At 43.6% G+C, this 13,014-nt stretch overlaps 1 protein-coding gene across 3 annotated transcripts in view; it reads left to right on the top strand.

Annotated features, from left to right (window-relative positions):
- Window positions 1-13,014, top strand: part of LOC138623236 (FERM, ARHGEF and pleckstrin domain-containing protein 1-like) — a 52,306-nt gene that overhangs the window by 21,031 nt on the left and 18,261 nt on the right. For all 3 annotated transcript variants that reach the window (XM_069702630.1, XM_069702629.1, XM_069702631.1), the window contains exons 3-9: window positions 9,360-9,464; window positions 9,559-9,601; window positions 9,692-9,770; window positions 10,289-10,386; window positions 10,893-11,007; window positions 12,615-12,762; window positions 12,919-13,014. In XM_069702630.1, coding sequence (XP_069558731.1) covers window positions 9,360-9,464; window positions 9,559-9,601; window positions 9,692-9,770; window positions 10,289-10,386; window positions 10,893-11,007; window positions 12,615-12,762; window positions 12,919-13,014 — 684 coding nt within the window. The remainder of the gene's footprint in view (window positions 1-9,359; window positions 9,465-9,558; window positions 9,602-9,691; window positions 9,771-10,288; window positions 10,387-10,892; window positions 11,008-12,614; window positions 12,763-12,918) is intronic.

Here is a 13,014-nt window from a genome sequence, read left to right as displayed (position 1 = left end):
GAACATGTAAACATGTAGCAGACAGATTCTGCACCGACAGATTCCTCAGAGACCTGCACGCCGTTGAAGGAAACTGTGAGCGCCCACGTCTCACCTTCCTCACGGTGTGTCTCACTCCCAAAACGTCTGTCGTGGTCTGGATTGAGGTGGCGAGGGAGGCAGAGAGCTGCTCGCTCGCCCTTTTGATTCAGAGTCGATGCAACACTGCAGGCGGCAGTTTGCTGCTACGGTGTGAAATCCTGAGCGGAGTGATGTCAGTCAGTGAAAGGCTTATTTTTCTGCCGCTGTGGCTTTCTTTCCTCCCCCCCCCCTCCCCCCCCGCCCCCCAACACATTAAGTGCTGTGTTGTAGATCAGTGATTGTCCTGAATCTGTGTTACCTCACTGTTTCATCACTTTGAGTCAGAATGTGGAAAATGGAAATCGATAGAGAATCTTTAAGGATAAAATAACCAGACAAGTGCGTTTGCCACACAAAAATCCTACGTAGCCACGAAGCAGTCCTGCTTAAATCACAGTAATGTCCACGGTGGCCGAACACAACTAGCCTGCTGGTACCAAAGTCAGTGTGTGAATATTTGTTTCTGGTACGCTCCATAGAGAAGTATTTCTCAGTCCTTACATCCTACTTTACGTGAATTTCATTTTTCTGTCTTTTCTTTTTTTTTTTTTTTTTTTTCTGTTAAGCATCTTCTTCACATTCTTTGTCGCTGCTTTTGCATTTGTACGTGTTACAAATATGAATGTCTTCGGCTGTGAATTTTTGCCAAACCGGTAGCTACATATTAATGATGTTATAAATAGTATCTCTGCATAATGTTTTAATGACATCCGATGTCGTGGCTTTGCTCCGGTTTTCTTGACGTCTCCAGCACATAAGCAGACATCACAGTGATTATGTAGATCGGTGTGTCTGCTCCAATATTAGCACACTGCTGTTTGTACACACGGGGCGGCACATTTACTTATGCTAAATTAACATACCTTCTAGGTTAATCTTTCCACAAGAATGTGTCCCATCTGTTGTGCATCTGATGAATTTGTGCATGTTTTGAGGCGCAGTAAAGTATCCCTGTGTCTGATCTCTGCCTGGATTTCTAAATCAACAGCTGTTTGCTTGCTTCTTACCATATTCTGATATTAACTTCAGTTGGTTTAGAAACATGCATCCAATACACTCAATTACAGACGCACATATTTCTGATAACTGTTCCGCAACGGATCTGCGGGGGAAGCGTCCCTCTCAGCAGAGATATGAAGGATTCTGATGTCCAGGTAGAATAAAACAGGACGGTAGCGCTGCTTTGGTTTGTGCTTGGCCTTGACAGACTGACACAGATTGTGGATTGGATGTGACTTTTTTTTTTTTTTTTTCCTTCGGGGTTTGCAGTTTTTCCACTTAGTTATCCAGAAGACTGATGAGAGTTTAGTACCGCTTATCTCTTTCTCTTGTGCCTCACATTCTGATATCGGTTTGAGATTTCTTTGAGACTGATTTTTGATCTTCTGAAGCGTCAGAGGTGATCACGTTTAACTTCAACCATGTATACTGTCAGAACTACTTTTCCTTTACACCCTATAGTTCACTGGTTAATCTATTTCTCAACTCTCTGGTGTATTCTAGAACAACACCATCTGACATTAAGGTCACACAAGGCATGGCTGGATCCAGATCATTAAGAATGACCTCTTTGACATGTTTTTGTATTGAGATTATATATGAAAGGCTTATCTCTCTTTCTTGGCCTGACCTTGAGGGAGTTGTCTCTCACAGTTATACTTAATTAATCTCCTAATTAACCTATTGATTGCCTGCGCACACTTCCAGAGCTGACAGTGTTCACAGCTACAGCAGAGATCTCACTGTCTCTTAATTCTGCAGGTGGTGATAATTACCTTTGCATGAAAATGACACAGATGAGAAAACTGTAGTTATAGCTGCCTGCTTTCACTTTCTGAAATGACAAGTATTAAGGCTGCAGCTAAAGATTATTTTCAGTTTCATTTGTTTGATTTTTTTCAAATAACCTATTTGATGTTTAATTAATGTTGGAAAATAGAGAAAGATTAGCATTATAATGAAGAAAACAGCCAAATGTTGTTTTAATCCTGCAGTCCACAAAAAAGAGAAATGGATTTTAATATGACAAAACAGCTTCAACTCGTCCTAATTGAAGCTGGAACCAATGAGTGTTTGTTGTTGTTTTTTGCTTTGACAAATGACAAAATACTAATTATTTTTCTAAATCAATTGCAGATTATGTTGTTTTGTTTGATTAATAAAGTAATTATTTTAGATCTTATTTAATGAAATTTTTAAAAAAAATCTACATGCAAGTAATCAGTCAAATTTGGTGAGATAATATCTGAAAACATGAACAACTATAAGAAAATATCTTCACATAACTTCAATTATATTTCACAACGGTCCAGGAGTTGTATGGGGGGGGGGGAAATATGTATTTAATGGTGAACAAAAAGTGTTTTTGTGTCTCTTCATTCCTGAATATTTCCTGTGGTAATGTGCTCACAGCAGTTTAAAATGTATTCAGGTCGTCAGTGTGCTTTTATCTAGCTAAGCTAAATGTGGAGTTTCTGCCTAAATGTGAAGTGACGCATCCTCCCTCTGAGTGACAGTAATCCCCGGCTCTGGGAAGAGGTGCGAGTGGAGAATAACCAGCATGGGTACAGAATCTGAAGCGCTCTGAAAGAGATTTCGGCAGAGGAAGAAGAAAAAAAGAGGCCAATCTTTTTAGTAATTCCAGCTGCATTAAAACCTCCTCTTGCCCTCTTGCTTGTTTTAATGATAACCTGCGTTCGGCTAAGGCACGACAGGATGTCGTGTTGTGTTAAATCGGTGTGTGTTTAAACGAGTCGCAGCTACACATGGCGACGTGTTGGGTTGAATCTCTCTCTGCTGCTGCTCGTCCACTAACGATGCACGCCCACAACGGTTCGTTCGGCCTCTGATTTATGGCGCTCTGACCAACAGTGGGAGGTCTTTGCACAAATGCGCACAGATATTCAGCAGCACAACAGTCACAACGGGACACTTGATTATACTTTATGCAAAATCAATATGGTTCTAGCAGCCCGGACTCCTGGGAGTGTAGGCAGGCAGGCAAAGTAATTGGGGGCTTGTCTAAGAGAGGAGGAGGAGGAGGAGAAGGAGGAGGAGGAGGAGGAGGCGATGGTTGCTAGCTCATTCTCAGTCTCAACCTCTATTGAATCTAGGGGACATTATTTTCATGGTTGTCCTCTCGGGGCCTGGAGGCTGGCCTACTGTGACAGAATGACTTTGACAGCTGTGGCAGCCCAATCATCACTTTTCCTTTCATTTTTGTTGATATTTTTTCTCCTGCAGCTCAGGAGTTTTGGAAATAGAAAACAATCGAAGGGAAAGCAAGAGGTGTCTCGACCCCCAAAATAATTTAAGCACTCATTATTTCCTGTAAGCACAACACTGCCTACAGATGTTCTTTCACTGGAGTATTTACACATATTGCTATTAAAAGTGTCCTAACTATTGAGCGTACTCTGCTGCAAACATATGCACGGTCACACATCTGTGTGTGCTCTGGGAGTATGCAGGTAATTTGACAGGATTATCGGTAGGTTGGCCTCCCTCCTCTCGTCTTCTCTGTGTCAGCTTGCCGCTGTAGCGAAGTCACCCTGGGATCCTCCGCAGCGCACGACCTGAATCTCAATGAGCTTCAGCTGCCGCTGACCTCTCTGTCCTACGCTTCCCTTACAGTGCACAGATACCTGCAACACAAGCAGAGATTCCCCTCTGTGCTGTAAAGTTCTTTAAATAGCAGTGTTCTATTGCAACAGCCAGTGAAGCCTTCACATACGAGTGGCTACGACTGTAAACAGTTGTATAATCTCAGCCCTGCCCTGAGCAGCCTTATCAGCAGAGCCCCGGCTCACTTAAAAGTTTCCAAAATCTTTTTCCTGGGGTTTTCCATTGCTGCGTCACGTGTGTGAAGGGGAAGTTGTGAAAAGTACATCGTTTGAAGTCTCTTTTCAGTCCGCGGAAGTAAGTCCATCAGAAATGCTTTTGGTATCTGGTATGAAAAATCAGCACTTTTCAATTGTGCTCGGCCCGTTTGCCGTCTTTATCAGCGGAGCGCTGCAGATAGTTTGACTCCTGGAAAAGACCTTTTCCACACTTTTCAATTTGCTTATTCTCTCCTTTGAATCACACATTGGCTTTCATCTCTGACCTCAATCAACTTCCTGTGTTATTGCTGAATGTCACAGCTGACGGCGTCCTGCTGGGAGATGACTGCTCCACTATCTGTGAAGGTATAACTGAAGCATCGGGGGCCTCTGGACCAGCGTGGCCCGAGACACAAGAAAAGAAATAAAACTAAACCAAAGCGTTAAATCCCTCTCCAGTAATGACTGACTGCTCTGCTTTAATGCCAGCGTCAGCTCCTCCAGTGCACTACGTCCAAGATATGCAGCCAGACTCGAGTCCCTTTGTTCTGTCTGTCTATCTGGAGCCTAAAGGCGCTGGCAGTCTGTTTACAACCCATGGCACCCACCCCCACAGGAGACGTTTGGTGAGCGCCGCCTGGTCTGGCTTATTTCTGGTGAAGTGGACCATACCAACAAACTCCTGGAGGGGAACAGTTGAGGGAACACAGAGCTACTTTACACCTGACCTTTACGGCTTTTTTTTTTTGCTTTTTGCTGACAAGAGCTTATACTAACACAGGGTGGGGGTTGATGGGCAGGGGTGGGGGGGGGGGGCGATCTGATTTACCCTGAAGTGGAAACCCAAGCGGACATGTGTACAGACAATGCTGTCATCTTTATTTAGCCTCCTTCTGTCAGCTGGAGCATGTGGAGGTCAGCGTAGCGACGCAGGCATGTTAGAGCTCATACACATGTAAACAGTAGTAGCATCCTATGAGCCCACGTTCAAACCTAATGAAGCCAGACGGACTCGGCCTGCGCGGTCTGGCCGGCGACTCAGACCGCTGAATCAGAGTGCATCATCTCACTCTGGAATTGAATGCTCCTGTGTAAACTAGCTCTGCTGCTTTTATAGATGGAGGTCATAAAAACAGGATATTGGTGACATTTTCTCTGCATTGCAGATGATGAAAGAAATGTCATCTGCTGAGCATGATGTTTCCCGGAGCCTGTAACCTTCCTGCTGGGGCAGAGGGATGGACAGCTGCCTGTCACAGCTTCTTCTTCGTTCGATTGTCATCAGCCTCTTACAATATCAACGTTTGTGCACAGGTTTCATAAAGGCCATTTAAATTTAATTTATTGTTTTCTATAGTCTATATGAACTGAGGAGATCAAAAAAACAAAACAAAAAAAAAGTCAGTATTGCTGCTAGTGCACTGATAATGAGTTAAAATATACGGTTCAGTAAAGTCGAATTGACGCACTAAACTGTTTTACCTTTACAGCTTTAATTATTTTAAATGAACTTCAACAGATACTCAGCCGTGCTCGCAGCATTGCTCCATGGCAATTTGGGTCAATCCAGACCAGAAGTGTCTCCACAGCAAACGAATGAATTTTCAACAAACATTTGTGGTTCCCTGAGGATGAATATTCATGAGAGGAGTCCTTCACTTTTCAGCTCGCACCACCACACAGTGAGTGAAATATCTAACAACCGTATGCAACGATGTCATGGACCCACACAGTGTTGGTACATTGCCCTCTGGATGTATTGTAACCACTTTAACTTTTAATTAAGTACCATCAATGGGGTACAAATTTTTTTTAAATGCCAGTGCCTTAGTGTGCAACCAAACATTTGCAAAACTAATGACCCTCAGCTGTTTTTTTTGGTGTGAAAACAGGAAGCATGCTAATTATCACTGAACATTACAAACTGGGGCTGCAACTAACTGATGTTTATTTATCATTATTGATGAATTCGTCAATTATTTTCTTTTATTAATCATTTAGCTGTTGGTCTTTTTAAAATGTTCAAAAATGGTGAAAAATGTCTGCCAGTTTTTACTGAAGACCAAGGTTCAGCCTAAAAGAGGCTTTTTTGTTTGTTTGTTCCAACCGGGGTCCACAGCTCAGAGATATTCAGTTTATGATCATGTATGTTTTCGGGCTGTCCTTCATTCTATTCTTGTAAACAAGAAATCTCAGAAACTCCTCAAGAGGAATTCTTCAAACTTTGCACACTGATTATATTTCAGGCATCGAAGGTCACTGTGACCACACGTTGACCCATTCTTGATTTAGCAGGGACGCCTGAAACAGTGAGCTGCAACTTGACTGGTTGGTGAAGGCATACGACCTCGAGGTAGTAATTCTAGTTGGAATTAAAATGTAATTATTAATTGATTTTCAAAAGAGTTGGCGACGTATTTTTTGTCAATCAACTAATTAATTAATAACTTCCAGCTCCATAACAAAGATTATAGCTGCTACTGAAAGCGTTAGCTGTATCTCAAGGCCCACAGCCACTAACTGGCCGTAGGCTCTTTGTACTCTTTGTACTGTGTTCGACAGTATTTGGCAGTCATTACCAGCTATCAATAAAGTGTGCTATTGTGTGGCTTGTGATGTGTTAACACTCGACTAACGGCACCCTGACCACACATTGTGGGTAAAAACTGCAGCTAACTGCCAAGATCCTGTTATGTAAAACCACAAAAGGCCTTTTTTCACAGAAGACATTGTGATGCAGGTTTTAAATATGAAAATTAAAGATGTTTGAGATCCGTTCAGCTGCCTAGGTTTCAGGGTCCTGGTATCGTTCACGCTGGCTCTCTGTCACACTTGTCATGGCTGACTGGGACACTTGAAGTGAGCCATCATTCATGTTATTTGTGGCATCTGAGCTTGTCCTATTATGGTCAGAATGTCTGCTGTGGAAAATGTCTGTGGATCAGATGTGTCGGGGATGAAGTGATCGCTCGTATCCACACACTCGGTGTCTTAGTTCCAGTCAACATACAATGATATTTTCAGCAAAAGTCTGCTTCCAACTTTGTGTGACAGGATGAAATATAAGACCAGCTTTAAGTGAACAGTAGTGCCAGATGTGATGCTTGTGTACCTGAATGAGAGCAAATCCCCGTTGGCAGGTGGAGTGGAGGCTGTTAAAGCAGCTGAGTGGCTTTGAAATGAAATATTTAACAACCACATAATGTTTCAATGTCCAAACACTTTCTATGGAAGTGCATGTACTTTTTCCATGTTGCTAAAACTAATTCAGTCCAACAGGACTGCAGCACATTCACGAGCCTAATTTCAGACAGGAGTTGTTGTTGTTTGGGACGACATCGATGGTCCCGCGGGTCGCCAATCAGTTGTTGAGGTTGGCAGTTCAATCACCAGGTCATCCTGTCCACTTGCCAAAGTGTCCTTGGGCAAAACACTGAATCCCAAGTTGCAACCGAGCACCTCGCACAGCTGCTCTGCAGCAGTTGGTGTGTGAGTGTGTGAATGGGAAGTAAAGCACTTTAAGACTGCTGAGGTCTAAAGGTGCTGTATAAACGCAGACCATTTACCATTTCCACATTATACTACATTTTTCTCAAATTTTCTCCAGTATTGTTTCCGTTCCATTTATATCAAGACGTTTGGTAAATATTAGAAACTCCTGTCATTACGACACAGTACAGCTGAACGGCATCACAAACTTCTGAAGCTAATCATGAAGTTGAATTGACACTTCAGAAACAAAAACTGACATCATCTATGTAAACCATTACATGGACAGGGACAGGATGGAGCTCGGGGGGTCAATAGCCGCCGATCTTTGTGACTTCATTAGCGACAGTCTTCTTATTGTGCCGGCTGCAGCAGTGTCAAATGGCGGCACCATTAGTCCGTTCTGCAACAGCTGCATTTAATCAAGCACTGCTCAGCTTTAATCAGCCGCCGCCTCACCCATCTCTGCTAGATTTATACGGCTGGATATGAGAGTGCTCCGATGAGACGGAAACACTCTTCGTGCCTTCACTGTATCCAGCTCGGTTTTCTCTGCTGCTCTTGTTCCTGCAGCCTCTACAGAGCACATTTGTTCAGAGAACACGAGACATAGATTTCATTTAGGGGTTGATTTGCTCAGACAGTGGGGATGGGGGAGGAGGGCTGATGACTTCTTACCCTGTGGCCTCCATCACCAGCTCCGTCACCGTATGGAAACAGCTGGTCCTCGGAGGGAGGATGCCCTCTGCACTGCATGAGAAGAGCCTGAAGAGAGACGGCAGGAAGGACAGACACGGGGAGGAGCGCTGGGTGGGCGCTCATCGGGGGAAGATTTTGGATTTAGTTGTGGAAGTGTAAACCTTGTCACTAAGCTGGTAGAGCTTAAGTTTTCATTCTGTAAGCGTTAATAAGAACAAAGATGGTGTCATTCTTCGCCTGTGAAACACTAGACGGATTTAAAGAAGGACAAACCCCTTTATTGCAGTTCAGCTCTATGAAGGCAATTATTGTCGTAGCATTGCCTCAGCAACTTACTGTCCTTTTAGGTAGCGGAGAAACGGCTTCCTTGAAACACAGCCTTGGATCATTATCCGGGGGGATGGGGGGGGGGGGGCACTGACGTCCTACAGCCGTGATGCGGTCTGCACCGATGCAAACTGGTCACGAGGAAGTATCCAGGCAGAAATGCTCCCCTTGTGTGCCTGACAGAGATCTGTCTTCCCCCCAGACGGCTGTAATAAAAGAGTTTCTGTGGAAATCCCTGACATTTATTTGACCCTACATGGGAACGTTTCTCTCTCCCCAAAGATGTGGTGGATTTTTGAGGTTTGTATGTTGTCATGTTGCCAGTAATCGTCAATGAGCGGGCCGTGAAGTCACTCTTCAAAGCAGCTGTGTGTGTGTGTGTGGAGGGTGTGTGTGTGTGTGTGTGTGTGTGTGTGTGTGTGTGTGTGTGTGTGTGTGTGTGTGTGTGTGGAGGGAGGGGGGCTGGGGAGTGGGGGGAGAGTGAGGACAGAGATGGTCGGGGAGAGTCTTTATCTCATCCTGATACTGTATCAACCTCAAAGGCTGCTGGGCCGTCATCAGCGACAGCAATGACACTGAAAACACAGATCAAAGGCGAGGTCCACCCCCCTTCAGCTGCAGCAGGGCGGATGGGAGCTTCTTAGAGGCCAACTGAGCCTTTGAATGCCAGGATGGAAAGTGGAAAGGCAAATTTAAATGGAAAAAACATCTATTGGGGCAACATTTACTTGCATGAAGTTTGACGGGTCTGTGAAGCCCGACTGCTCTTTTGTGCCGACGTCTGTCATTGGGTCGTCCTGGTTGTCCTTCATTTAAGATACGCGTATATAAAATGGGTCGTTTGACTGGAATGCTGCGTTATATTAACCACGACTCTTTGTTTTTCTTTCTTTTGCTTCACAGCAAAAAGCCTCAGGCAAGGTGCTGTTCGACTTGGTGTGCTCCCACATGAATCTCATTGAGGGGGACTACTTTGGCCTGGAGTTTCAGAACCATCAAAAGATGATGGTGAGAAAATGAAAGTGAAATAGAGCCTCTCCACAAATGTGTTTAAAAAAAAAAAAAAAAAGACACCAAGAGATGTTCTTGTCTTTTTCCACAGGTTTGGTTAGACCATATCAAGCCCATCATCAAGCAGCTCAGACGTAAGTGCGATCCACTTCGATCTAATTTTAAGGAGTGAATGTTCTGTGTATTTGATGCAACTGGAGATGTAACTCATCTGTCCCACGCAGGACCGAAACACACAACCCTGAGGTTTACTGTGAAGTTCTTTCCCCCGGATCACGCCCAGCTGCTGGAGGAGCTGACGAGGTGAGCTCCTCCGCCGACGATTTAACCCCCTTTAACTCCACGCCATGTTTGTCTTCCTGCTCGACATCAAAAATGTGTATCGGTGCGTGTTGTGTCAGTGTGAATGATTTCAGCTGTGACTCAAAGCGGTTATACAAGCATAAAGGAAACATGCACCCCGTTTCCCACAAGATTTATTCCCTGCTCAGCGATGCAATTTGCATGTCATGGCTGCCATGTTTCTGATTTAGCCCTCTGGAGATTAGCGCGCAGCTAATGATTTTCTGGTCTCTGTTTTATTTTTCTTTCTCTGGAGCTGGCTCACGACGTGCATATTTTCAGAGTCAGAGGAGTCTCGTGGAAAATCAAAAGACCAAGCGTACATTGTATTTAATTAGGATGTAGTTATTCTCTCAGATGTCTTGTTTTCTGAGCTGATCCAGACGTCAAGCAGTAAAAAAAAAAAAAAAAAAAAAAAAAAAGCAACCACCACATCTCCTCTCTTGTATAATGCAAAGGCTGTTTGTGTTTGTGGCCAGGTACCTGTTTGCCCTCCAGATCAAACAGGATCTTTCCTGCGGCTGTCTGACCTGCAACGACAGCAGCGCTGCACTGATGGTCTCCCACATTATCCAGTGTAGGTCCCACATGACTGTTTCCTCATTTAGTTCAAAGCAACGACAGATCACACGTCAACATTACACTTTCTTTTTTTTCCCCCACACAGAGCTTATCATCAAACATTGTCACATAGCACACTGTGCACCATTGCAAATTGATTATCGGTGTGTTGCTATGGATACCTTTCAGTCGGATGCCTGAACATAAACTTGCAGTGCAACCACACAAACTGGTGCCATGCCTGGAAATACTGAGCTATTTTATTACCATGCATTTTCTGAATCATTGTTTGTCATCCAATAGTCATCAAAGTGTATTTTTGTATCAATAAAACACCAAAAAAGGAAATAACTCGAATTCCTAACTCTTAAGACTTTAGAGACTTGGAGCCTCTGCACTAAGTAGCATTGAAGCTGTGCTGTAGGCTCACTCTATTTAGTGTTGTGTTTCCTTTAATTTGTCACCTGTATTTTATATAACAATAGCCTTTTTCTTTTTATTTGCTTTCTTGCTTCCTTAAAGCTGAGATTGGGGACTTTGAGGAGAGCCAGTGCCGGTCACACCTCCTCAACAACAACTACATGCCAGATCAAATGCCCTTGATCGACAAGATCATGGAGTTTCACTCAAAGAACATGTGAGTTTCTTGGCTGGACTCTTGAATTCTGTGTTTTGTGTGCCCACTTTTGAAGTAATACATTCCTTGGATCCGGTTTCTGTTTAATTATTGTCTTCAGGAACAGGAAATGTTATTTCAGACCTCGTGTGTGTCCCAGGAAGAAGTTTTATTGTACATGTGACACATTCAGGAAAGCAGGCAGTGAATGAATTGGTTCTTTCTCAGAGTGCCGTTTGCAGTTCTTTATCATACTTTGACTCTAAAAAAAAAAAGCCAATCTTTGTGAGGTATTTTATAACTTCTGGCCAAAGGTGAATGAGTTTAATCTTCTACTGCATCAAGAAAAGGCTACCTTGCTCTGATTTGAAATCCTTCAACCCACTACATGACTCACACGGCGGTTGTCAGCTGGGTTAGTAGGTTAAAGACCCAGACTGCCAGAGTCTATTCTCCGCTGTCGAATGCAGAAGTTTGTTAGAAGTGAGGCTGAACCTGACTCTTTTGTACGCAGCACTTTCCCTTGAAACAGTCTCTAGTTTAAGAGTGGTATGCTGTTGGGATTATATTACTGGAAACCTTCCAGATCTCCCCACACCACCTTCCCTCAAAATGCCCTCATCAGTGCGTAAGTTTGAATATAAGCCAAAGCCCTGCAAACATTTGTCTCAGCATTACAGTGTGTCATGCCGGGGATGGACATGCAGTGGGCGGCTGCTGCAACATGAAAGTAGCTCCATTAAATTTGACTGCCCTCTTTGCCTTTTACTCTTTTTTTTTTTTTTTCCACTCCAAGTCCTTCCTCGTTGATAACTGTAACTGCAGTTCTTCTGGCCGGGTGCCATGTTGAGTTCAGTATCTTATTAAACACCACACACAGGAAACAGGAAGGCTTGTGCACTGATAAGAATTAGGAAAGTTAGTTAACGTTTGCAGCCCCTGCCCAACCTCCCACCGCTGCTTCAAACAATCAGATAAACAGGAGCAACCTGAATCCACTCCACCGTAGTCTTTCACCTCAATTAGTGGGACACAAGGCAGGATGATAAGCCAGGATTTAATTTATTTGTCCAAATAATTTGCACTTCCTGAGTCAAAGTGTTCAATCTGGGAAGCACGATTAGCCCTCTTAATTTTACTTGTTTCTTTATTTAGCTTCCCTAATCTAATCTTTTCCAAAAATGTCTGAAAATGTTTTTTTAATTTTTTTAATTTTATAAAAACAATATATTAAATAATTAAGCACTTCACACATATACAGTATGTTTTTACAGCTGGGTCCAGTGTTTTCAGGTTAAATCTTTATTTGTGCTTTTGTTGGCTCCTATTTTCAGCTGGTGTACCGCCTGGCGATTAGACTCTGCTGAGTGTTTACAGAACGAGGTGCAGGACGTATGTAACAAACTACAGCGCCACTATTCATCGAATGAAGGCACCTGTCACTCCGATGGCGTGACCCATTGATGTAGTTTCAATAGTTTCTGGACAGCAGTGGAGGTCTATGGCAAAGGGAAATAAGACGTATCAAAAAAAAAATACTTGTTAGAAGGAGCCGTTGATTATTGGTTTTGGCCTGTTACCAGCAGGGACAGTTTATTTAACTTGTTCCTGTGTGTTTTGTGTTGTAGAGGTCAGACACCAGCAGAATCGGACTATCAGTTACTAGAAGTGGCGCGCAGGCTGGAGATGTACGGCATTCGGCTCCTCCCTGCCAAGGACCGTGAGGGCACGAAGTTAAGCCTGGCTGTGGCGCACACGGGTGTCCTCGTCTTCCAGGTGAGTCCCACTGGTTTGTAGGCCAAAAACCAGGCAAACGTAACCATGGAAACACTGCGAGCTTCATTGAGAAAAGCATCTCGATTGGCTTCGGTGGGTACGTTTGGTAATAAGAAGTTCTTGATTTAAGACTAATGAAAAGTTTCTTCACTTCAGGGACACACGAGGATTAACGCCTTCAACTGGTCTAAAGTTCGAAAACTGAGCTTCAAGAGGAAACGTTTCCTCATCAAGCTGAGGCCAGATCTAAAT

The sequence above is a fragment of the Brachyistius frenatus genome, unplaced genomic scaffold, assembly GCF_029030835.1.
Source record: "Brachyistius frenatus isolate BFR_SWC_R1_liver_20210118 unplaced genomic scaffold, ASM2903083v1 Contig_42, whole genome shotgun sequence".
Lineage (NCBI taxonomy): Eukaryota > Metazoa > Chordata > Actinopteri > Embiotocidae > Brachyistius > Brachyistius frenatus.
This window is presented reverse-complemented; position numbering and strand designations above follow the sequence as displayed.